This window comes from Eptesicus fuscus, unplaced genomic scaffold, assembly GCF_027574615.1.
Source record: "Eptesicus fuscus isolate TK198812 unplaced genomic scaffold, DD_ASM_mEF_20220401 scaffold_69, whole genome shotgun sequence".
NCBI lineage: Eukaryota > Metazoa > Chordata > Mammalia > Chiroptera > Vespertilionidae > Eptesicus > Eptesicus fuscus.
Window position 1 is genome coordinate 104,649 of NW_026557633.1, and position 26,125 is coordinate 130,773.

The 26,125-nt window shown below is 61.8% G+C and overlaps 1 protein-coding gene across 2 annotated transcripts; it reads right to left on the minus strand.

Annotated features, from left to right (window-relative positions):
• Nucleotides 1–3,744: 3,744 nt before the first annotated feature.
• On the minus strand, nt 3,745–22,647 carry ZNF787 (zinc finger protein 787). 2 transcript variants are annotated; one of them, XM_054713490.1, is made up of 3 exons: nt 22,458–22,647; nt 13,555–13,643; nt 3,745–5,410 (listed from the first exon to the last, which is right to left on the minus strand). In XM_054713490.1, the coding sequence occupies exons 2-3, from the start codon at nt 13,631–13,633 to the stop codon at nt 4,347–4,349; spliced, it is 1,143 nt and encodes a 380-aa protein (XP_054569465.1). In that variant the 5' UTR covers nt 13,634–13,643; nt 22,458–22,647; the 3' UTR covers nt 3,745–4,346. The 2 variants fall into 2 exon arrangements, with proteins under 2 accessions (XP_054569465.1, XP_054569466.1); XM_054713491.1 differs by lacking the exon at nt 22,458–22,647 and adding an exon at nt 16,074–16,309.
• Between the last annotated feature and the right edge of the window lie 3,478 nt (nt 22,648–26,125).

Genomic DNA, 26,125 nt, shown 5'->3' on the forward strand with positions numbered 1-26,125 from the left:
GTCCATGTTTATTCATGTGCAGTTCATTTTCAACATTTAAAAGATTTATCTACAAAAATGAATTTTTGGGGGGAGGGGTTCAATGCCTGTTTTCAAGCTGATGACTGTTCTGGACCAGCTATGGCTGATAAACATCAAGAATCATTTCTGCCCTGGCTGGTTTGGCTCAGTGGATAGAGCGTCGGCCTGCGGACTGAAGGGTCCCAGGTTCGATTCTGGTCAAAGGCATGTTCCTTGGTTACAGGTACATCCCCAGTGGGGGGTGTGCAGGAGGCAGCTGATGGATGTTTCTCTCTCATCGATGTTTCTAACACTCTATCCCTCTCCCTTCCTCTCTGTAAAAAATCAAGAAAATATTTTTTAAAAAACAGACTCATTTCCATCCTTGCTGATTTGGCTCAGTGGATAGGGGGTTGGCCTGTGGACTGAAGGGTTCTGGATTTGATTCCGATCAAGGGCACCTACCTCAGTTGCAGGCTCAATCCCCGGCCTGGGTCAGGGTGAGTGTGGGAGGCAACCAATCACTGCCTCTATCGATTTTTTTCTGGCCCCTTCCCCTCCACTCTCTAAAAATCAATGGAAAAGATATCCTTGGGTGAGGATTAACAGGGGGAAAAAATGATAACCACTTCATTCCGTATTTTTGTGCCCTCAATTCATCAACTGCTACTGGTTTTTCTACCATAAACTTCATCTTTTATGTATCCCCATTCAAAAAAAGTCTAGTGGCACTTTAGGATAAATTTTCTTTGTTCAAAGCTTAGTCTGGCTTCACACATTTTTTTTTTTATCAGTTAATCCTGAAAAGGTGTGAAAATGGAGTGAGTGATCAGCTGTTTGATAGATCATAGATACATACATAGATAATAGATACATAAATGCATAGACGTGTAGATAGATAATAGATACATATACATAGATACAAGGATAGACACACGGGGGCACAGACACATGTGGCAGAACAGCATTCAGAGCATGCTCCCGTTTGATTTTTTTTTTTTTTATTGACTTCGGAGAGGAAGGGAGAGGGAGTAAGAAACATCAATGATGAGCGAGAATCACTGATAGGCTGGCTCCTGCACGCCCTCTACTGGGGATCGAGCCCGAAACCTGGGCATGTGCCCTTGACTGGAATCCAATCCGGGACGCTTCAGTCCGTAGGCCAACGCTCTATCCACTGAAACACACCAGCTAGGTCTTTTTAAAATATTTTTTTCTTATTGATTTCAGAGATGTTTGATTAATTTTAAAAGGCATTTGTAATTCACTGAGTATCCTCCAAGGATAATGTCAGGTGAGGAATGAGGAATCTGGGTATAAGTCTCAGGAAGTAACCTTTTCCACCAAGTGTCTATTCCTTTTTAAAATATATATTTTTATTGATTTCAGAGAGGAAGGGAGAGGGAGAGAGAGAGAAACATCAATGATGAGAGAGATCATTGATTGGCCGCCTCCTGCAGGTCCCCACACTGGGGATCGAGACCGCAACCTGGGCATGTGCCCCGACCAGGAATGGAACCAGTGACATCTTGGTTCCTGGGTCGACGCTCAACCACTGAGCTACACCCGGCTGGGCTATTCCTTCTTTAAAAAGTCTCATTTGTGACCAAACGTATCTATTCCTGAGCCGGAGGCCCCATCTGTCTAATGCCGTGAGCCATCAGAATGGTCCCTGCTCTGCACGCTGGCGGCCACAGCTGTTCCGCAAGCGGATGGAGCAGGGTGGCTGTGGGCGTCTCGTTCAGACGTTTCAGTTCTGGTGCCCAGCACCTGGGGGAGACACCCTCCCCTGAGCCTCTGTTTGCTCCTCTGTGAAATGGGGACCACTCCTGCCGCCTCCGGAGAAGCTGTAGGTGATGGAGGAAGCGGAAGCTGAGCTGTCACCCAGACCCCGCAGTGGGCTCTGTCCGTGGTGCTGAAGGGCTCGCCCTGGAGGCACGGGGCCGGTGGGGTGGGGGGTGTTGGGCAGGCTTTGAGCGCTGGCAGAGAGGAGGTGAGATGGAGGCCAGAAACGCCCCCTCACCCACAGCCTCTTTGGGAGGTAAGTGGAAGAAAAATGATGAGTGGATTATCACACACACACACACATACAGCTGCCCAGCCAGCGTGGCTCGGTGGTTGAGCGGGAGGTCACGGTCCAATTCCCAGTCAGGGCACAGGCCCGGGTTGCAGGCTCAATTCCCAGTGTGGGGCGTGCAGGAGGCAGCCGATCGAGGATTCTCTCCCATGGATACGTCTCTCTCCCACTCCCTTCCTCTCTGAAATCAATAAAAATACTTTTGTTAAAAGATGCGTATAGTCCCCCCTCAGTAGCCGCGGGGGTTGGTTCCCGGACAATCCGTGGATGCGGAGTCCCTTATGTAACAGGACGTGGCACATATGTGCATGTAACCTGTAGTTGCCTTCCTCAGTTGCAATGTATGTAGAGTGTTTATCCCAGAGGCCAGAACCAACTCTACCAACTGGAAGAGAAACCCAAAGTGGGTTGGGCCTGCAAGTCGCAAAGACCCTGCTTCGGGGTCCTGGTACCAAGAGCCACTGGCACCCCTGACTCTGGGCTCGGGGTGTCTGACGCTGAAGGACGCGCACACCTCCAGCCAAGTGTCCCGTTCAATACGAATCCCCATGTCGCCAGGTTAACTGTCCCAAGAGAAGCAGAGCCGGATTTTCGTTGTTGCTGTTAATGCTCCCCTGAGGGTCTTTCCCCAGACAGACTGGCTGCCTCTGGCAGTGCCCCACCTCCACACGTGCACTCAAGGTGAAGTTCCCTTGACCAGGAATCGACCCTGCGACCCTTGGATGGGTGAGCCAACGCTCTAACCACTGAGCTACCGGCGAGGGCCCGCCCCTCCCCGCTTTAAAGTGACCTGAGTTCTCAACATAAATGGAACCAATTCCAAGCAGGTGATGGCCCTTGGCCCTCGAAAAACATGCCTTTCTGACCCCAGATCACGCCCAGGACGGCCTAATGCGTCCTCGGAGAGCCGCGCCCCGCACAGAGCAGTCCGGACAGCCGCCCAGATCCTGGGGACGCGGGTCCCCTGAAACCGGGAGAGCATCAGAGGGCCCCACCCTGACGAGCCTCCCGCCCCCCGCCCAGCTGCCCTCACCTGCAGGACTGACCGCTGCAGGGACTGGGGGGCCCCGGTCCCCTCCCCCCTGGCTGGCCCCTGCGGGTGGACCCCGTGGCAGCGGTAACCGCCCGCAGGTCCTATTCCTGCTCCCAGGGTCGCCCTGACGCTGGGAAATGGCCGCCTTCCCGCCCCATCGGGACGTGAGGTGGGAGAAGGGTGCGTTTCCCGGCCAGCCCCCCGGAAGCGGGGCCGGGGAGGTCCTCGGGGCGCGGGGAAGCAGCCAGGGGCGTGGTGCGGGCCTTCGCCCCGCGGAGAGGAAGCCACCTGCCCCCGCTTCGGGTGAGCGCGACCCCTCCGTGGATTTAGGGAGCAGCAGTGCCCTGGCCCGTTTGGCTCAGTGGACGGACCTCGGCCTGGGGATGCAGGGTCACGGGTTCGATTCCGGTCAAGGGCACGGATCTCGGCTCCTCCCCGGCCGCGGGGCCCTGACCGGGCGTGAGCAGGAGGCAACCCATCCACGTGTTTCTCTCACATCCTAGTTTCCCTTTTCCGCTCCCCGACGGCCTCCGGCAGCTCCCAGCCAGCTGCCTCCGCCTCCGCCTCCGCCCCGGCCGGCGCAGGCCCCCAGCGCAGCCCCCCCACCCGCCCCCCTCAAGAACCACGCACAGCGGACAGTCGGATGGTGCCATTTATTGGCCCGCACCCCTCCTCCACGCGCCCAGGCCACGGAATGGGACGGTTCTCCGGGGGCCCCTCCGCTCCGCACTCCGGCGCCCCAGACCCAGGCCGGGGAGGGCGGGCTTGGGCGAGAAGGAGGGTGGGGCCCGCGGGGGGGAGAGAATAATGGTGACGGGTGGGGCGGGTACAATTGAAAGAAAACTCTAAAAGGGAGAAGGACCCTCTTCCCCTCCCCCTGGGCCCCTCTGAATGGAGGGCCGATTGCTCCCGGCTCTGCCGCGCCCCCTCGGAGGGGGAGAAAGCGGCGCGGGGTTCACGGTGGGCTTGTCGCTTGGTCGCTAGTTCACATCGTCGATCTCGGGCTCCGCCGAGAACCTACGGGGGCAGCCGGTCCGCGCTCGGCGGGGAGGGCGCAGCGGGCTGGGTGGCGAGGGAGCACCCGGCGCCCCTGCCCTGGCCCCTGCGCCCCGGGACGGGCCCGGGAGGGAGGTCGCTGCGGGTCCGGGCCCCTCGGTCCATTTCTCCCGGGTCTCTGGGTCCTGCGCCGTCGCTCCCGCCGAGCCCGAGGGGCCCTGCCCCCCCGGGCCCCCACCCCTACCGGGCCTCCCCGCCGCGGCACTCGCTGCACCGGCCGCCCGCCGCCTCGTCCCCGTCGTCCTCCTCGTCCCCGCCGGCGCGGTAGTAGCTCTGTCCGCAGCGGCTGCAGACGGAGGGCGCGCCCACCGCGTGGACCTTCTTGTGTCTGCGCAGCGCCGCGCCCTGCACGAAGCCCTCGCCGCACTCCACGCAGATGTGCGCGGGCTCCTCGCCGCCCGCCCCGAGCGCGTCCTCGTGCTGGGCGCGCTGGTGCGCCAGGAGCGCGGCCGCCTGCCCGAAGCCCTGGCCGCACTCCACGCACACGTACGGCTTGGGGGCGGGCGCGCGCCGGGAGCGGGGCCCTGGCGCCTTGGCCCCCGCGCCCGCCCCTGCCGCCCCCGCCGCGCCCTCCCCGGCCGCGCCCACCACGATGATGCCGTCGCCGTCGCCCACCGGGATGGCGATCTCGCCGTCCGCCGCCGCCGCCTCGTCGGGCGCCTTGGCCCGGCGCACGCTGGCCGCCAGCACCTTGGCCGCCACGCCGGGCCCCGACAGCTCGGGGTGCAGCCGCAGGTGGCGCGCCAGGCTCTTGGGCTGGCTGAAGCCGCGGCCGCAGCGCGGGCACACGAAGGGCTTGAGGCCGCTGTGCGAGCGCCGGTGCTTGGCCAGGCTCTTGCTCTGCGTGAAGCTGCGGCCGCAGTCGGGGCAGGCGTAGGGCTTCTCGCCCGTGTGGATGCGCTGGTGCTGCATGAGGTTGGAGCTCCAGCTGAAGCGCTTGCCGCACTCGGAGCAGGCGTAGGGCTTCTCGCCCGTGTGGATGCGCCGGTGCTGCACCAGGTGCGAGCTCTGCGAGAAGGTCTTGCCGCAGTCGGTGCAGGCGTTGGGCCGCTCGCCTGTGTGCGTGCGCTGGTGCCGCGTCAGCTTGGACCAGTGGCTGAAGCTCTTGCCGCACTCGTTGCAGATGTAGGGCGCCGGCGGCCGCGGCCGGGGCGGAGGGCCGGCGGGGGGCGCCGACGGGGGCGGGGACAGCTTGGTGGGGGGCCAGGTGGGCACGTCGTCATCGTCCATGATGAGGATGTCCACTGGAAGGCAGAGCGGGGAGAGGGTCAGAGACCAGCTACTGCAGGGCCTTCCGCGGGAGTGCCCGCGCAGGTCGGCCAGGGCAGGGCTTCGACCCGCCGGCTGCCTGCCCCCCCTGCACGGCCTGGGTAACCCACTCACCCTCTGGCATGGGGCGTGGCAGCAAGCCCTGCCCCCTGGGCTTTATCAGCGCACCCCCCCCCCCGCCCACACACACACACACACACACACACACACACACCCCCACCACACACACACACACACACACACACACCCCGCCACACACACACACACACACACACACACACACATACACTCACACGCACGTGGGCACCGAGCACTCAACACTGGCCTGAGCCCCGCTGGCGAACAAGCGAGGACTGATGTGCGGACGCCAGGGCCGCAGGCTGCTGGCCTGTCCCGCCAACTCTATTTGGGACGCACGGGGACACCTTCGTACTGAAGCAAAGAAGCATAATAACGTTCCTCTCGGTAACAACTGCTGTTCAAACTTTAACCCCGCCAGTCTGGCTTCTGTCACACCCGCCTGCTTAAACAATAGGGTAGTTACCTCAGTCTCCAGACTGAGACCTGGAAACTCGGTAAAACACCCCATTGTGTTGCCGGCCCACACTGTGGTTTTACAAAGGTTATTTTCGGCGCCTGAGAACCAGAACTGCAAACATGGCTTCCGCTGACTCGGTGGCTCCGGGAGCTGAAACTGTAGGTGACCTTTGGAGATTATTAACTTTGCCCAATTTTGCTTCTGCACAATCCTTTCCCAAGGTAGTTCCACATTCCAACGTCCAGCAGGGTGTGGGTTTGGCCTTTGTAAGCTCGCTACGGTCCTCACTCGGGCTGCGCCCCTCGTAGCCGCCGGCTTTTGAATTAGAGAGACGCCTTGATTTGGTTGCGTGGCTGGTGTCCTCTGTTCCACTCGCAGGTACACTGCAGCAGGGCCTACGGCATCCTGTCAGCACGGCCCGGGGGGTGGCGTGCCCTGTGGGCTGTGGCTTAGGTGGGGCTCGGGGCCCAGGACCCAGGCATGCACCTGGGGGACCTCTCCCACCCTGGGGGACCTCTCCCACCCTGGGGGACCTCTCCCACCCTGGGGGACCTCTCCCACCCTAGGGGACCTCTCCCACCCTGGGGGACCTCTCCCACCCTGGGGGACCTCTCCCACCCTGGGGGACCTCTCCCACCCTAGGGGACCTCTCCCACCCTGGGGGACCTCTCCCACCCTGGGGGACCTCTCCCACCCTGGGGGACCTCTGTGAGCTGCCCGGACGCCAGAGCTCCCTTCCCTGTAGATGACGTCATCCTTCCCCCCTCAGCGTCGGGACCCTCTGTAATTCTATGCATTTTGGGGGGTCGCTTGCCTGTCTCACACAGTGGGACCTGTAATTAAGGCCCCATGATGGACCTGGGTAGCTGTTATCCTGTCGCTGCCGGGCCCACACCCCTCACATCCCACCCTGGGGACTCCAGGCGGGGGCCACCCGGACGAGGCCGGGCAGCAGGCCGGGGAGCCAGCCAGCAGGGGCGCCAGCCAGCAGGGGCTGTGGTGTGCCCTCCAGATCCCGCATTCACCGGGAGATGGTGCTCTGACCACGGTGAAGGCTGTGCTCACCCGCACCTCAGCGGCACCCCCCCAGGAGGGAGTGAGAATCTGTGATGACGGCGGGGTGGCTGGTGCAGCGCGGGGCACAGAGCTCAGAGCCGGGCACTGCCAAGGCCCCAGCCCGGGAGCCTGGTCACCCTGCCCGCGGTGTCCAACAGGGAAATGATTGATGTTCTTTTGGTTTTTAATCCTCACCCGGGGATATTTTTCCATCGATTCTCAGGGAGAGTGCAAGAGGGAGGGAAGACAGTGAGAAACATGATGTGAGAGAAACACACCGATTGGTTGCCTCCTGCAGGCGCCCTGACCAGGGCTCTGGCCCGGGAGGAGCCTGCGACCGAGGTCCGTGCCCTTGACCGGAATCCAACCCAGGATCCTTCTGTCCTCAGGCGGACGCCCTATCCACTGAGCCACACCGGCCAGAGCATGATAACATTTCTGAGGTCCCCCCAACGCCTTGGTGTCTTCGCCCCCGACTGGGAAGCACAGCGCTGAGCATCAGGTCAGGGGTCCCGCGGCGAGGTCACGGGGTCCGGCCTGCGGATGGATGGCAGGTGGGAGGGCCCGCCCGGTGTGAGCACCGAGGCCTGCTCCCGGGAACTTGCGTTCAGTCCCACGTAGACTCGCGGGGCCGGGTGTGTGCGGGGCCGGGTGTGCGCGGGGCCGGGTGTGTGCGGGGCCGGGTGTGCGCGGGGCCGGGTGTGTGTGCGGGGCCGGGTGTGCGCGGGGCCGGGTGTGTGTGCGGGGCCGGGTGTGCGCGGGGCCGGGTGTGTGCGGGCCGGAAGTGACGGCGGTAGAACTGCGCTCAGCCCCCAGCGGCGCGGGGCAGCCAGGCCCCGGTGACCGTGTCCGTCCGCCTCTCCGCGGGGCGGGGCAGAGGGGCTGGAACCTCTTCTTCAGACGCCGCACCCCGAAGCCCGGCCTCCTGGTCCGCGCGGGGGGCCCCACGACCTGGCCTGGGCTCCAGGCACCGAGTCTGCAAAGCCACTGCCTCGGAGGGAGTCCTACCCGCGGCGACCCGGGGGAAGGCTGCCTCCACCGGACCGTCCCGGCTCGGCCTTCCCCGAGGCCGCAGGCAGCTCCCGCCCAGGAGCCCGGGCGCTGTTCTCCTGGGGAGGGTGCGGGCTGCCGGCCAGTCCCGCTTCCCCGCCGGGAGCCCCGAGCTCGGCCTGAGCCAGAACAAGCCAGTCCCGGGGCCTCCGAGGCCCGTCCGTGTGGGGAGACCCAAGCTGAGGGCGGGAGGGCGGCCAGGATGCAGACCCCTCCCCCTCCCGCCTCCCTGAGATGAGCGATGGCTGGCCGAGGCTCATCCCAGGGCCCGGCCGCGCAGCGACGCCCGTTAACCACCGGGCACCGCCCTCCCGCCCGCTGCCCACTGTCCCAGCCCTTTGGCGGAGCCACTGTGGGGGCCCCCGGGCCCGCCTCGCTGCCTCCTGTCTTCCCTCCACTCCCCGCACACTGTCCCCTCCCGGTCACGTCACGGCGTGTCCTTCAGCGGGCAGCCCTTCCTGGGCGAGGCCCGTGCTGGCCGAGGGCCTCTCCGGAGGCCGGCTGTGCTGGAACCCCGCTTGTGACGCTGAACAAGTTAGGGCTCCCCTGTCGGGGCGGGGGACGCATCCGTGCCGGGTGGTCAGAGGCCAGAGGGCGGGCAGGGATGGGCACTCCTCCGGATCAGCTGGGACCTGGCTCCCTGTCAAGAGACTCGCGCTGGCAGCTGTGGACAAGGCCCGGCGCCGCGAGGGGAGCAGGGATGCGGGGAGGTCGGTGCAGCGCTGATCCTGGTGTTGAGACGCGGCTGGGGCCCGGCAGGCCCGATGCCTCATGCAGGAGAGATGCACGGAAGTCCACTGTCCAGCGGGGAGGGGTGGAGGATGGGGAGGGGTGCAGGGCGCCTCCTGGGCCCTCCGCCACGTGGCTGTGCGTCTGGGCTGGCACTGCCCACTTTCTCCTCGGAGCTGCAGCCTCCACTGGTTCCCCCACCTCCTCAGAGCTCTGCCGGGCCCCCCACCGCCCAGATCCTCTCTGCCCGTTAGGGCTCAGCGCCCCCTCCCTGCTCCCCTTCGCCCAGGCTGTCCTTCTCCCCCTCGGTCACTCCTCCGTGGGCCCGGGGCCTCGCAGCTGGAGGACCGGCCGGGGCGCTGGGGCTCTCAGGCTAGACGGCGCCTTGTGCTGGGAAGGGAGCCCGCAGGCTGACCTGCCGCCTGGGGGTGCCCACTCACCTCTCCATGGGAGCCGCCCCAGGCCCCCACATCCCTCACGGCAGGCCAGGGGGAGACAGACGGGGCAGCGCCTGGGGGCTGAGCCTGCCCCTCTTGGGCCTGAGCCTGAAGCATGGTAGCCATCATCTCAGGTAGAAACTGCAGTTTTGACTTTAACTTTAACCTGCTGTTTGGCCTCTGTGCTGATTTGCTTGCTAAAACAATAGAAAGTTACTTTGATTTTCTGAACTTATGTATGCTATCCCAATCGATTGAACACGCCATGGATGGTGGTTTGAATGTCCCATTGATTGTGATCTCACTGGTCACCGAAGCACATTCTTTTGGGACCCAGGACAGCTCAGTTACCCTAAATTGTCTCAGTGGCTACAGATAATGCATTCCTGTTGACTCAGTGGTCCCGGAATCTGGACAGCACAATTCTTCTGAATTGCCTCGGTGGCCCCAGATACTGTGTTCCTGCTGATTCAGTGATCCGTAGACCCAAAACTATACTTACCTTTATAGATAACTAACTTGCTCAGTTTCGCTTCTGTAACTGCTTTGTGCAAACCAGGCTCCTCATTCCAAACCCAAAGATGTAATCGATACCTTTGTGACATTCTGCCTATCTGAGCCAGATGTGGCGAGCATTTCGGGGCTGCGAGATCTGGAGTGCTGATTGGCCCCTCGTAGCCGCCGGCCTTTGAATGAATGACTCCATAATTCGACTTTTTGAGGCGTCCTTTGTGAGATTCGGGGTACACCACAAGCCCAGCACTGTCTGCCACAGGCGCCCCGAGCTCAGCTGACGAAGGGCTGCAGCCAGGCCACAGGGCCTATTGGTGCGCCAGGGGCGGCACACGCGGGGTGAGGGGCATGACGGGGGGGCCCGCCTCAAAGTTGTCTGAAGAGTAACATGGCGACCTTAGAACTAAAATTCCCTGACTCCACGGCGCACACGCATGTTGGAGACCACCTGGGACATTGGACCCGGACTGGGTATTCGATGGCAGTGAGCAGTGACAGTTCATGGGAGACACACGTGTAGCTGGGGAGGGAGGGGCGTCTTGTGTGGTTTTTAGTCCTGATCTACTGGAGCAGTGGTTCTCAGCCTTTCTAACGCCGTGACCCTTTAATACAGTTCCTCACGTTGTGGTGACCCCCAACCATAAAATTATTATTGTTGCTACTTCATAACTGTAATGTTGCTACTGTTAATGAATCGTAATGTAAATATCTGTGTTTTCCGATGGTCTTAGGCTCTACAGCAGCGGTTCTCAACGTGTGGGTCGTGAGCTGAGAACCGCTAGCGGGGTCGCCGAAGACCATCGGAAAACACAGATATTTACATTATGATTCATAACAGTAGCAAAATTACAGTTATGAAGTAGCAACGAAAATAATTTTATAGTTGGGGGTCACCACAACATGAGGAGCTGTATTAAAGGGTCGTGGCGAGGAGAAACCAAGATGGCGACATAGGTAAACACCTAAACTGCTGCCTCGCACAACAATTTCAAAACTACAACTAAAAGACAAAACGGACATCATCCAGAACCACAGGAAGGCTGGCTGAGTGGAAATTCTACAACTAGAAGGAAAGAGAAAAGCACACTGAGACTCAGAGGAGGTGCAGAAGTAAAGTGCAGAGGAATAGAGGCACGCGCGGAGAGGGCTGGCAACTGAGTGCACGGCTGGCTTTCTCAAGCAGGAGGGAGACAAAAGCTCCCGACTGCACTGAACTCCAGTTCCGGGCGAGACTCTGGGGACCCAGACTCATTCGGGGAGAAACTGGACTGTCTGGCAGTGGGTGGAACTCGAGGGTGGCTTTCTCTCAGAGGTGCTTGCAGCGATTACCACGGGACACTGAGACACAGGGGCCTATTAGGGCAGGGCTGACAGGAAACCAATGCTGTCTGCTCCGCCCTGAAACTCCGCCCCATTCAAGCTGAGCACAGAGGCTTTTGCAGGTCTTGTCTCATAAGGCTGTCTCCAGCACAGAAGTTCTCCCATCGTAGACACAGCTGATCCTCACAGCCAATTGGCCTGGAGGTCAGTTCCTCCCAGTGATACCAACAACAATCAAGGCTTAACTACAACAAGACTGTGCACACAGCCCACAAAGGGGTGCACCAACAGTGTCCACCTCAGGTAACTGGGAGGCTGAGCCACTGGGCCCTATAGGACACCTAGCACACAAAGCCACTCTATCAACTCAGGGAAGCAGCCAAAATGCAGAGACAAAGAAACAGGTCACAAATGAAAGAAATGGAGGAAAACAAACTACTGGATATAGAGTTCAAAACCACGGTTATAAGGTTACTCAAGAATCTTCTAGAAAAGGCTGATAAATTTACTGAGAGCCTTGAGGATATGAAAAAGGACCAACTAGAAATTAAGCATACACTGACTGAAATAAAAAAATAATATAAAGAGATCCAACAGCAGACTAGAGGATCCCAAGAATCAAGTCAAAGATTTGAAATACAAAGAAGCAAAAAACACTCAACTGAAAAAGCAAAAAGAAAAAAAAAGAATCCAAAAATATGAAGATAGTGTAAGGAGCCTCTGGGACAACCTCAAGCGTACCAACATCAGAATTATGGGGGTGCCAGAAGAGAGAGAGCAAAATACTGAAAACCTATTTGAAGAAATAATGACTGAAAACTTCCCCCACCTGGTGAAAGAGACTTACAAGTCCAGGGAGCACACAGAACCCCAAACAAAAGGAATCCAAAGAGGACCACACCAAGACACATCATAATTAAAATGCCAAGGGAAAAAGACAAAGAGAGAATATTAAAAGCAGCAAGAGAACAACAGTTAGTTACCTACAAGGGAGCATCCATATGACTGTCAACTGACTTCTCAACAGAAACTATGCAGGCCAGACAGGAGTGGCAAGAAATATTCAAAGTGATGAATAGCAAGAACCTGCAACCAAGATTACTCTACCCAGCAAAGCTATCATTCAGGATTGAAGGGCAGATAAAGAGCTTCACAGATAAGAAAAAGCTAAAGGAGTTCATCACCACCAAACCAGTATTATATGAAATGCTGAAATGTATTCTTTAAAAAGGGGAAAAAGAAGAAAAAAGTAAAGATAAAAATTATGAACAACAAATACATATCTATCAACAAGTGAATCTAAAAATCAAGTGAATTAAACATCTGATGAACAGAATAAACTGGTGAATATAATAGAATCAGGGGCATAGAGAGGGAGTGGACTGACAATTCTCAGGGGGAAAAGGGTGTGGGGGGTGTGGGAAGAGACTGGACAGAAATCATACACCTATGGATGAGGATAGTGGGGGGGGGAGGTAAGGGCAGAGGGTGGGGTGGGAACCGGGTGGAGGGGAGCTATGGGGGGAAAAGAGGAACAATTGTAATAATCTGAACAACAGAGATTTACTAAATTAAAAAATAAATAAAACAAAGGGTCGCGGCATTAGAAAGGTGGAGAACCATGGTACTGGAGAGTGGGAGGTGAACTCAGATGGTGGGCAGGGTTTTTATTCCGCAGGAAACACGATCCCACACCCCGGGGCGCCGCCACCTTGTTGGGAATGTCCACAGTGAACCCCACTTTCCAGTTAATCTTCCAAAGGCACCAAGGCCGCACGTGACAGGGAGGAGGGAGCCGCTCCGGGGAGCTGGGGGAGCGGCCCTCTGGGGGTGCATCGCAGACCGGGCGCGGGAGGGGCTGCAGGACCGGGGCCAACGATGACGGCAGCGGCGCGGAAGACGTTTTAGCGCGAGGCGCGAGGCGGCGCCCACGCACTTCCGCTACCGGGGCGGGGCCTGGGGAACAGGAAGTGCTTCCGCTCAGACCCTTTACGGCAGCGTTTGCGACCACGTGGCAGCGCGGTCCGGGCTCGAAGCCGCCTCAGCAGCAGGCGGAAGCCCGGGACGGAGCACGCTGCCGCCGGGTGAGTTTTCTTCCACCCGAACAGCGTTTTATTGAGTGACACCCGCCTCCAAGTTTGAAGGGAGAGCTCCCCCACCAACCCCGACGCCCAGCTCTCCCCGCAGTCGGTCCCGGCATTCCCCGCGGCAGGCTCACCCCAGCCCGCCCGTCTCCCCGCACCGGTTCGCACCGGTTCGCCGCCCTGGTCTAAAGCTTCCTGCCGGGAAAGTCGAGGCCCACAGAGAAGGGGCAGAGCGCCCAGGGCTCTGGGGAGCAGGAGCACCCCCAACGAGGGGCAGGGCGGTGGCCACTACGGAGACTCTCCAGCCCGGGAGACGGCCCGTCGGAGGCCGGGTGACCCCAGGGACCAGGAGGGGGTGCAGGGGGCCAGGCCCGGGGGGAGGGCCACCTCACCTGGGTTCTCGTGACTGGCCATCTGCTGGTCCTCGGAATCCAGCGGCCCCGGCGACCAGGCCTCCTCCCGCAGCTCCATGTGTGGGTCCCTGCGAGGAGGGACCAAACGGGGCAGGTCACAGGAGGGTGGGTGCAGCTCGGCTCCCCTCCGCGCTGGAGCTAAGAGCGCCCGCGTGGTCCTGCGGACGGAGCGGCGGTGGGGAAACGGCCCCCTTGTCCCCACCGGACGGGGGACCACCCAGGCTGCAGCCACCCGGAACCACCGGCCCGTCCCAGTGACGCCGCCCTGCCACACGCGCAGAGACCTGCGGACGTGCAGCCCGTCCTTCCCCACATCCTCAGGTACGCAATCCCGCAGGGCCACGAGGTCTGGGAAGATCTCCGGGGAGGGGGCACCGAGGCCTGGCACCGTCCCATTGTGTAGCAGGTGCGGAAGCGGCGGGGCTGAAGCCAGCACACCTGGCCCGCAGCGGCCAAGGGGGCGCCAGTCACTCGGTGGGTGCGGGGCTTAGGCCGGCAACGCGGGCCCTTCACGGGCTGTGATGTCAGGCCGCGGAGGGAGACCGCCTGCCCGCAACCACCTTCCCCTGGGCAGGTGCTTCCTCAGCGACCCCCCCTCCCAGTGGCCCCGAGACCACCCAGCACCTGCAGCAGGATCACCGGGCAGGTGAAACCCGCACAGCCCAGCTGACCCGGCCCCTGGAGGCGGCTCCTCCGGCTCGGGAAGGGAGAACACACACTGCTTGCACCATCATGGCGGATTCGGGTCAGGGGAAACGAAGGAGCCGGAGCCCCGTGGGAGGGAGTGGGAGGGCATCGGGGGGCGCCCACGGGTGGCACCGCTGGGGGAACAGCTGCCCTCCCTGCGATGGCGGGGAGAGGGTTGTAACTTTTCTTAAAACCTTCCTTTCCCAATCATTTTTTTAAAAATATATTTTATTAATTTTTACAGAGAGGAAGGGAGAGGGATAGAAAGTTAGAAACATCGATCAGCTGCCTGCTGCACACCTCCTACTGGGGATGTGCCCGCAACCAAGGTACATGCCCCTGACCGGAATGAACCTGGGACCCTTCAGTCCGCAGGCCGACGCTCTAGCCACTGAGCCACACCGGTTTCGGCCTTTCCCAGTCTTTACAAAGGTGGAGGAGTGGCTCTGTGGGAAGGGGAAAGACTGCGAGTTGGTATTCTGGTGGCCCCAGGACTGTGCCTGACGTGGGACAGGACATGGGACAGGCGCAGGGGCTGAGCATCACGGTTCAGTTCCTGCTCAGGGCACACGCCGGGCTGTGGGCTCCATCCCCAGGGGGAGCGTGAGGGGCAGCCGATCAATGATTCTCACCATCGATGTTTCTCTCTCCCTCCCTCCTCCTCCCTCTCTAAAATCAAAAATACATTTTAAAAACGATAATCTTGGGGCACTCAGGCCACGCCTGGTAGACTGGGGCACCACAGGGGCCCTCGCCGGGTCGCCCCGCAGCCGCTGTAGAGACGGCCTGGCGGGTCCTTGGAGGGGACGCAGTTACAGGTGAGGCTGCGGCTCCGCCCCAGGTGCGCCCGGGTCCAGCAGGTGCCCACCGGCCCGCAGTCAGGGCAGTGCTGCCCCTCGCATCAGCCGGAAGCCAGAGGACCAGAGGCGGGCGAGAGGGGCGGCCGGCACTCGGGTGTCTGCCCTGCGGCTGCTCGCTGTGGGAGGGACGGGGAACTGCGGTGTGATGGAGGGGAATAGGCAGCGTGTGCGGCTCCGTTAAAAAGCGGGTAGACTTCACCAGCTGCACAGCCTTCTGCTGACACCGTAAACAGTAAACATGCGGAAAGTGGATAGGAAGCTGCCAAGCTTGTGTGGGTGGAGGGAGGCGGGAGAGGCTGTGCTCTGCCTTCGCCACCAAACTCGTTTGCCAGGGGCTCCCGTGCTCCCGGAGTGGCTGGGTGTGCAGCCAGAGGGGCTTCCCCGCCGAGCCTCCTGGGGAGCCAGAGGCTTGGAGGGGGGGGGGCGGTCCTGGGCTAAGCAGTACGGGACGGTGGTCCTCTGTCTGCAGCGGTCAAGGTTGGCCGCCTAAGATCCCCACACGTTCCGTAGGTGCTTACGGCCAGGACACAGCAGAGACCAACACGGAAACACCACGCACACGCGCACAGTCTCCACGCGGGAGAGCCAGGAAGACAGTGAAGGGGACGAAGCAGGAGGCTGGTCTTGAGAAAAAGTCCGCCCTGAACAGTCCACTCGGCCGGTTAATCTTGGCTTCAAGGCCACAGCAGGTACAGCAAGTGCTCAGCCGCCTTCCTGGAGCGGGAGCGGGAGCGGGAGCTCTCTCCCCTCCCCTCCCCGCCCTTCCCCTCCCCCACCCCGGGAAAGTGCCCGCTGCGCAGGAGGAAGTCTTATCTCCCGGCAGGGAGGCCAGCCCAGGGAGAAATCTGTGCAGCCTGTCTCAGAGGCCCGCTTCCCGTGTCCCAGCCCCCTGCCGCCCGAGCCCGGGCCGGCCACTCCCGGCCACGGAAGCAGTTCCCAGGCTCCTGTTACCTGAGTCCGTCCCAGCAGGACACGGAGAGCCGCAGGCAGGGGACCTGGCTCCCTGCAGGCCGTGGGGAGGCCTCTGGGACAGGAGATGGTGTGGCCTGGGCCTCAGGGACCGGCACGCACTGGGCCTGGGAGGTGCGAGCTGCCTGCGAGGGTCTCGGGGAGGTCAAGAAGGGCACGCACGCCTGGCAGCTGTGGCTCAGTGGACAGAGTGGCGGACTGCAGGGTCCCAGGTTCGAGTCCAGTCAAGGGCACATGCCCAGGTTGTGGGTAGGGGGCATGCAGGAGGCATCGGATCAACGATTCTCTCACATCACTGATATTCCTCTCTCTTCCCTCTCCCTTCCCCTCTGAAATCAATATTAAAAAAAAAAAAAACTACTGAAGATGGCACATAAAATTTAAAAGGGGGGGCATTCACTACATGTGACCCACTCCCGCCCGCCCGCTCGCTCACAGCAGCTGCGGCCTCGGGGTGACTGCACAGAGAAAGAACCGGGCTGTGGCCGGAGCAGCCCCAAACCACTGGCAGGGCCCGCAGCCCGCAGGGCAGTGCGGAGTCAGCCTGACCTGGGATGGGACAACTTCTGAGGCTGCAAGGGGGCTCCCGTCCTGCCCGACGTCCCACCCAGCTCCCCAATTCTCAGCTGGAAGCGCCAAGCCCCCCACAGGCCCCGCTCCCCAGCCACCCCGGCAGGGCCCTGGGGCGATCCAATTAGCAGGCAGAGCTGCCGGCCCGGGGCTGGTGCGCTGCAGACAAATTACTGTTATTGTGTGATTAGCTGCCTCCCACCTCCTGGACGCCTGCCCGCCATCCCCGCTTTCTTCTGCTGCCAGCCTCCTCCCGCAGCCGCCGGCTTCTCCCCTCTCCCCTGGCGGGAAACGGCTGCCCCCCCAGTCTGCTCTCTGCCCCCCTTTGCTCTCCCTGCCCCAGACCCTGCTCCCCCTCCACCGCCTCCCCTGACCTCCGGCTCACTCCCTAACCACTGCCCCCTCCTACCCTCTGGTCACCAAATCCAGTGGCTACTTCTCAGCCTTGACCCCCACCCCTCAGCCATGTGCATGCGTGCCCCCCTCTTCACACCAGAGGAGCCCATCTTTGTAAGTCACTCCTTCCAAACAGAAGTTAAAAAGGGGCCGGCCAGCTCAGTGGCTGAGCGTCCACCGAGGAACAGGAGGTCACGGTTGGATTCCCATCGGGCACGTGCGGGGTTGTGGGCTCCATCCCCAGTGTGGGGCGTGATCAGTGGTCCTCTCTCTCCTTGATGTTTCTCTCTCTCCCTTCCTCTGAAATCAATGAAAATGTATCTATTTTTAAAGGCAAAGGATCGGAACAGCCATGTCTCCAAAGAACGTGCCCAGGGCTGCCAGGCAGGTGACAGATGCCCAACATCACGCCACGGACCCACGTGCACGGGAAGGCCGTGCAGGCAGGTGGGCAGGACGGGGGGGGGGGGGCGCCGCGGTGGGACCGTGGGACCCGCAAACCACTTCTTGGGCCGCCCCCCCACCGGAGAAATGACCCGGCCACAGCACAGCACCGCCCCCCAGAAGCAGGGGCCCAGGGCCCAGTGCCCACAGCAGCCAGACACCGGCCGTCCCACAGGAGGCTGAGCCGCGGCTGCGTCCCCAGCGACCCCGAAGCGCTGGCCCAGCCAACAAGGGGAGGCCGCGGACGCGCAGGCCCACAGGCGAGTCTGGGGACCACAGGGGCCCCGAGCGCGCTGTGCTGACACCAAACGCCCTGGGGGGGCCTCACCCGGCCCCTGCACGTGCCCTGCGACCCCAACACGACCCAACACCCGTCCCAGGCCAACGTGCCGCCCTCGCCCCTCACTCCCAGCCCACCGCCAGGCCCCACCTGCCCGGCGGCTCCCCTTTCCAGCGGGAGCTGTGTCCCCGGCCCCGGCGCCCCGCCCCCCTCACATCGCAGGCCTCCCCTCCCGGGTCCGCAGGTGCTTCCTTCCGCAGCGCCGCCTCGGACCCTCACTCGTCCGTCCGCAGCCGCGGGCACTGCCCTGCCGGGAGCGGCCGCGGCGGGAAGCCCCACAGCAGGAGCCTGCCCCCACTTCCCTTTTCTGTGAGCTCTGCCCCTCCCTCTGGCCCCAAACTCAGCGTCCCCCTCCCCCCGGCATTCTCTGCGACCCCCCCAGAGCCTAGGCCCCGCCCCCGCCGGGTCTGTACAGAGTCCCGCCTCCCTCGGTTCCCGTGTGGGTGACCGGGTGACCGCGCTGACCGGCAGCCCCGCGCCCTCCCCTGAGCAGGAGCCTCACTGCTTTACCCCCTCAGCACCTGGCCTCCGGCCGCGGACTCACCCCTCGCGGACTCACCCCTCGCTCAGCCCTCGGCAGCCCCCCAGGCACCCGGGGAAGGAGGGAGGGAGGTCCGGGTGCAGGCGGCCGGCACACCCCCTCCTGCAGCGGGGAAGTTCTAGAACTCCCGGAACCTTGACCTGCGGCAGGCCACCTGGGAGTGGCAGGGGCCGGCCCTGGCTACCTGCTGCCAACCCGCATTTCCAGATTTCTAGATGTCGGTGAGTGACACACTGTTTAACAAACAAAAGCACTCTCAGGCCAAGAACACCTGGAGCGCCCCCCCCCCCCCCCCCCCGCGGGCCGACAGGGGCCCTGGTGCCGGGCCCACGGGAGCGGGCCTCCCCGGGAAGCCTTCCCTCTTGTCCCTTCCCTCGGCCCCGGGCCTGCCCCTCCAACAGCAGGACGTTCACCAGGCAGACCCCAGGCGCGGGGTGCTGAGGGCCCCACAGCCCCCCAGGGAGACGAGGACAAGCTGGGCAGGCTGCCCGGGTTCGAGTCGCCCGCCCCCCCACCACCACATGACCCTGGCGTCAGGATCCATGAGTGGAGGCGTGAGGTGCCCTGAGCCGGTGCTCAGAGAGGCCCGAGTCCTGCTGACCGGGCTTAGACGGACCTGCAGTGGCCCACGTCACAGCCAGAGCAGCGGGCCGGGGCTCAGGGGGCCGCGGTCTCCACGCAGCTCTGCCTCGGGGCTGCACCATGCGATGCCTCGCTGGGTCCCCAGCATCAGTGAGGAGGCCACACAGGGCTCCCCGTTCCGTTCCCACGGGAGGGAGGGAAGCGGTGTTCTGAGCCCCAGGCCAGGACAGAGACCAGGAAACCCCGCACTCTCTGCTCCTGCAGCAGGGCCGCTGGCCTGCCGGTGTCATCACCCCAGCTCCCCTCCTGCCCCGGCCTGGCCCCCTGAAAGTCCCGCCTGACCTGAGGGGCTGGTCTCAGCAGCCTGGCTCCCAGACCCCACCCTCGGGCAAACGGGGTCCGTGCCCGGCGTGCCTCCTGGGGAAGGCAGGGCCGAGCTCTGGCGCCGCCGGCAGCCGTGCCCGCTGCTGCGTGGGCCTGGACAGTCCCCTAACACGGGGGCCGCTCCTCCCCAGGCTCTGGGGGCTCCGACAGGGCGCGGGGCGCAGGCAGGCACCTGCCAGTTCCCGGTCAGCGAGAGGGGGCGTCTTCACCACGAGGAGTGGGGTCAGGAGGCTGTGCCCACCCACCACCCTGGCCGCCCGCAGCTCGCCACTGCCTCCTGGAGGCCAGGGCCCTTGGTCAAGTCCTCCCTCCTTGGAGACTCAGGACAGCCATTCCCAAGAGCGTCCGCCCTGACCACGTGAGGCAGGGAGGGGAGAAGCTGGGATGTTCCTTGCGGGTGCGAGGGAAACTGAGTCAGCGATGCAAACAGCCCATCCAGCACCTGCCTCAGCATCAAGCCTCCAGGCAGTGAGGTTCTGGCGGCATCAAATACTCCCAGGAACAAGGCCTCGGGGGAGCCAGTTTCGGTCAAACCAGAGAGAACATCCAGGCCTCGGTGGTGGTTCAGCTCCGGGCCAGGAAAGAGGCGGAGGCAGAGGAGACGACACCGCGGCTGCCATCGGGACCCGCTGCAGGGACCAGTGACCCCTGCCCTGGCTGGCCAGTCAGCAGTGACCACAACCCTGCGGACTCCCTGGGACGCTGACGGATATTGTACTGGGGCCCTCCCCGAGGCTTCCCCTAGAGATCCCGCCTTTCGACAACACACAGGAACCGGAAACCTTGAAGACAGCCCTGGCAGGGGTGGCTCAGTGGACAGCGCGTCGGCCTGCGGACTGAAGGGTCCCGGGTTCGATTCTGGTCAAGGGCACGAACCTCGGTTGCAGGCTCCTCCCCAGCCTGGGCCCTGGTCAGGGCTCATGCAGGAGGCAGCCGATAGATGTGTTTCTCTCACATGGACATTTCTCTCTGTCTTTCCCTCTCTTTTCCACGCTCCCTAAAAATCAATGGAAAAATATCCTTGGGTGAGGATTAAAAAAACACCTTTAAGACAAAGAACCCCGCATGCCCACCCTCCCCCTTCTTTCCTAAGGGGGTGCCTTGGCGTCCTTTCTCCGGGGCCCTTCTCCCCTGTGACTCATCTGCGGGGGCTGCTGGTGCCTCCCTGACTCCCCTCCAAGGGCCAAGGCAGCCCAGCGAGGCTCATTCCTGCGACTGTGACCTTTACCCCCTCCTCCGCCCAGTCCCGCTTTGATAAACGTGCTCTCCTCTCCGAGTCACCTCAACTCCCTGTGAGGGCAAGAACCAAGAGAGCTCACAGGGGAACACCAACCCCCCCCCCAGCAGGGCTCCGGGGAACTATTCTGCACCCCCAGCCACTCTGCCCGGCTGTGCGGTCTCCCCACAGGCCTCGGAGCTGCTCGGGGGCAGGACCGCTGCCAGCTCTGGGCCTGGCCCCTGGGAGCCTGGAGCCATGTGTGGGGCCGACCTCCTCTCCCACCAGAAGAGGGGGAGCAGGGGCTGCACCGGCCGTGTGGCCACACAGGGCGGACATGGCTAGTCCAATGAAGAGCGGGCGGTGCTGCCACCTTAGGGGAAGGGGAGGAAACAGCCTGGGAAAGAGGAAGTGACAGGTCCAAGGTCACGGGGCTGCAGGAAGGGAGCAGAGGGCAGCCCGGGAGCACCTGGCTTGGGCGCCCTTTGCACACTGCACACCCCTCCTCCGGGTGTGAGGAGGAAGCATTCCAAGGTCAACCCTCCTCAGCCCGGTTCCCTGCGGGCACAGACCCAGCTGCCTTACCTAAGGTCACACAGGTCTGAGTGTGGGGCTGGGACTCAGACCCGAGAGCCTGGGCCAGCGCCCTGATAACCCCTTCCTGTACCCCCGGGGGTGGGGGTGCGGACGGGCCCTGGACGGCCTCCAGAAGGAAAAGGCACAGACGGGGATAACGCCAGGAGGAACCTGAGAGGAAGGCTCTCGGGCAGAGGCGGCCCGGCACCAGCTGCGCCTCGCAAAGCGGCTTACAGACTCAGGGAGATAAGCCGGATCAGCAGCACCTGTGCGTCCGGGCCGGGCCTGCCGCTGGGCCTCGGCACTGCCCAACCCGGGGCCTGGCACCGGGAAACAGAACAGCCCGGCCAAGCCACTCCTCCCTACGACGGGCCGCCGGGGGCTGGGCTGGGCTGAGGGCCCCCCTGGGCTCCCGCGGCCTGCGACCTCCGCACAGGGGTCCCAGTTAGCGGGCGGGGCTGTGCCCAGGCCTGCGTCTCTGCCCAGGCCCCGTCCTTGGTGCCCGCACCGCAGGACCTGCGTGCACTCTCGCTGCCGCCTCTCGAGCCTGCGGGTCACTTCCTCCTGATCTGGCAGGATCCCGGGGGTCCCAGGGGCACTCAACTCCATGGACTGGGGTGTCCCCCGTTGTGGCCGGGAGTGGGGGACACAGCGGGCCCGGCCACCGTCTTCGCCCTGCACCGCGCACCACATGGGGCCTGACCTTGGCCCGGCCGCTCCCCCCCGGGGCGCACGCGCTTTCTGCCCCCGCCCGGGCACGGCGAATGAATGAGCCTCCGCCGCCGGAACGCCCGTAATTACGGCCCGGACCGAAGTCCGCACGCGGCCCGCCCGGGGCAGCAACGGGCCCAGGTGCTTTGAAAAGGGGAAGGAGTGGGGGACAGGCTTCCGGTCAAGCAGGCTCCTCCGCGCGGCCCCCACCCCCACCGGGGCCTCAACTTCCCTCCGGAGTCGCCACGACTTCCGGCCACCACCAGCCGGCAGGATCGGGGGGGCGGGGCGGGGTTCGCGGCGACCCCACCCGGAGCCGAGCCCCGGGGCAAAGCCCCCGGCGCTGCGCACGCGCGCTCCTCCCGGGCGCGCTCCCGAACGCCACGGCCGCGCACGCGCACTCCCCGCCCCGCACGCGCTCACCGGCGGGACCCCCCGCCCCGCCGGCCGCGCGCCCTCACGCCCCCCCAGCGGCGCGCACGCGCACTCACGCCCAGTCGCGCTCGCCGTCCGCCTTCCCGCCCGCCCCCCGTCCGCAGCCCGGCTCCGGAGGCGCGCCCCCCCGGCCCTGGCCGCACGCCCCCGGCCCCCGCGCCCTCCCCTCACCTCCTCGGTCCCGGGGCCGCCGCGCCGCACTCCTCCTTCTCTCGCCTCCCTCACGGATGGTGGCAGCGGCGGCAGCGGCGACTCAGACCCTGGGGTCAGGGGGACGGGCGCCCAGGCCGGAAGTGACCTTCCAGGCCGCTTCCGCCCGCGCCGCTCCCCCCTCCCCCCAACCCCCTCCGGCCGCCACCCCGTCCTGGCCGCTCTAGGAAGGTGAGCCCGCGACCCCCTGGCCGCCGCCCCCCCCGCCCCCCGGCTCGATGGTGCGGAGCCGGCGCTCAAGGAAACCACTTCCGGGCACGTCTAGGACGCGGGTCCTCCGGCCGCGCTCTATGGCGCCGCGCGCGGAGGGGCTGCGGCCCCGCCCCCTCCCAAGAACGGAGGCGCGGGCTCGGCCCGTTAGGCGGAGACTTCCGGTGTCTGGGGAGGTGCCCCCCTCCCCCCCACACCCCGGGAGCCGGGCCCTCGCGCCTGCGCAGAGTGCTCCTCGGGCCGGCCGCGGGCGAGAGGTGCGCGGCGAGTGGCCAGGGCCCCTCGTGCCGCCGGGTCCTCCAGTCGTCTCTATCGTCGTAACCCCTTCCCTGCCAACGCCCTCGCGGTGACCGGCGCCCGCGAGCTGCGGGGGACTGTCCGCTGCGACCCTAGTCCTTCCCATACTGGACAGAGCGTGCTGCTGGCCTCAGCGCCCCCCGGGCCCACGTCCACCTCTCAGCCTCAGTTTCCCCTTCTGCAGCAATCACCCCGTTCGGGCGTCTCCAAGGGCTTTGCATGCAGAGGAGAGGTTAGGTCCTATTCCTAACCTCTCCTCTGTGCCCACTACAGATAAGGAGGCGCAGAGAGGTCAGCGCACTTGCGGAGTGTCCCGGGCTCGAACCCCGGAACCTGGCCACCGCCTCTCACATGTAACTGTGGCCGATGGATCACACTGCGTCCTGGAACAACAGACTATCGGTCACAGCTGCCAGGACTCGCCTGCTGGCCTCATGCAAGGAGGGCGCCGAGTGCGCGCTGCTGGCTGGATGTTGGCTGGTCTTGTGAGCATTCTTCTGTTGTGGTGTACCCCGAATCTCACAAAGGACGCCTCAACAAGTCCAATTATGGAGTCATTTAGTAAAGGCCGGCGGCTTATGAGGGGGCAATCTCGGAGCCCTGAAAAGCTCTCCACATCTGGCTCAGATAGGCAGAATGTCACAAAGGTATCCATTACATCTTTGGGTTTGGAATGAGGAACCTGGTTTGCACAAAGCAGTTACAGAAGCAAAATTGAGCAAGTTAGTTATCTATAAAGATTAAGTATAGTTTTGGGTCTACGGATCACTGAATCAGCAGGAACACATTATCTGGGGCCACCGAGGCAATTCAGAAGAATTGTGCTGTCCAGATTCCGGGACCACTGAGTCAACCGGAATGCATTATCTGTAGCCACTGAGACAATTTAGGGTAATTGAGCTGTCCTGGTTCCCAGAAGAATGTGCTTCGATGACCAGTGAGATCACAATCAATGGGATATTCAAACCACCATCCATGGCATGTTCAATCGATTGGGATAGCAGACATAAGTTCAGAAAATCAAAGTAACTTTCCTATTGTTTTAGCAAGCAAATCAGCACAGAGGCCAAACAGCAGGTTAAAGTTAAGGTTAAACTGCAGTTTCTACCTGAGGATTGCTACCGTACTTCATTGTGAGCATTCTTCTATAAAATGTGGTTTATAAATCACTAGAGGCCCGATGCACGAAATTCGTGCAAGAGTACGCCTCCCTTCCCCAGGCTGCCGGCACCGGCTTCCCTCTGCACCCAGAACCCAGGTTTCCCTCCGGCACCCGGGACCTGGGCTTCCCTCGCAGCCCCAGCTTTGTCCAAAAGGTCGTCTGGAAGGACGTCTGGTCTAATTAGCATATGACACTTTTATTATTATGGGTGGTTTGCCCCTGCAGCCCCTCCCCTGCCCTGTCCTTAGCTGGCTCTCATCCTACACCCTAACTTCTCAGTGAGCATCAACCATAAGATGTGTGTTGTGGCGTTAATAGCATCTCCCAGGAGAGAAAAAAACAAAAACAAAAAAGCAAGCACATACACAAATCAGGACTGTATTGCCCAGACGGCGTGGCTCAGGGGTTGAGGTTCGACCTATGAACCAGAAGGTCACGGTTCAATTCCCTGTCAGGGCACATGCCCGGGTTGCGGGCTCCATCCCCAGTGTGGGGCGTGCAGGAGGCAGCCGATCAGTGCTTCTCTCTCATCATGGATGTTTCTCTCCCTATCCCCTCTCCCTTCCTCTCTGAAATCAATAAAAATACATTTAAAAAGAAAAACAAAACACAGGACTGTATTAAAGGTATATGGAATAGCAAGATGTGTCTGCCTCGCCTTTGGAAAGGGAAATGTTCCAATGCCTCTTAGAACAGAGGGACGGGGAGAGCGTAGGCCTTGCATCGAAGGATCTCAGGTTCGATTCCTGGTCAAGGGCATGTACCTGGGGTGCAGGTTGGATCCCGGCCCCTGGTTGGGGCACGTGTGAGAGGCAACCAATTGATGTGTCTCTCCCACATTGATGTCTCTCTGTCTCTCTCTCTCCCCACCCTGCCCCGTCCACTCTCTCTAAAAAAAAAATCAATGGAAAAGCCCTGGCTGGTTTGGCTCAGTGGATAGAGCGTCGGCCTGCAGACTGAAGGGTCCTGAGTTCGATTCCGGTCAAGGGCACATGCCTGGGTTGTGGGCTCGATCCCCAGTGGGGGGCTTGCGGGAGGCGGCCGATACATGATGCTCTCTCATCATTGATGTTTCTATCTCTCCCTCTCCCTTCCTCTCTGAAATCAATAAAGAAATATACACCGAGTGGCCCGATGATGATGACCTCTGAACGCATAATCATCCGGCCACTCGGTGTATGTGTACCTCCAATGGGCACCAAAAGTATTCCAGACTTTTGCTGGAGATCAACCACCTGTTTGCCCTGAGCTTTCTGTCAGCCAGTGCAAAGGGGAACACTGACCAGGTGCATGATTTATAGTATCTGTGATATCAAACAAATGAGGTGCTCAGGAGAAGTTCACTGAGTGGCCAGATGAGTATGCGTTCAGAGATCATCACCATCTGGCCACTCAGTGTGTGTGTGTGTGTGTGTATTTTTTTTTATTGGTTTTTTACAGAGAGGAAGGGAGAGGGAGAGAGTCAGAAACATCAATGAGAGAGAAACATCAATCAGCCGCCTCCTGCACACCCCCTACTGGGGATGTGCCCGAAACCAAGGTACCGGAATCGAACCCGGGACTCTTGAGTCTGCAGGCTGACGCTCTATCCACTGAGCCACACCGGCCAGGGGCAGTATATATATATATATATATATATATATATATATATATATTTTTTTTTTTTTAATATATTTTATTGGTTTTTTACAGAGAGGAAGGGAGAGGGATAGAGAGCTAGAAACATCGATGAGAGAGAAACATCGATCAGCTGCCTCCTGCACACCCCCTACTGGGGATGTGCCCGCAACCAAGGTACATGCCCTTGACCGGAATCAAACCTGAGACCCTTTAGTCCTCAGGCTGACGCTCTATCCACTGAGCCAAACCGGTTTCGGCTCGGCTATATTTTTAAAAAATCAATGGAAAAATATCCTCGAGGGAGGATTAACAACAACAAAATAATAATAAGATCCACTCA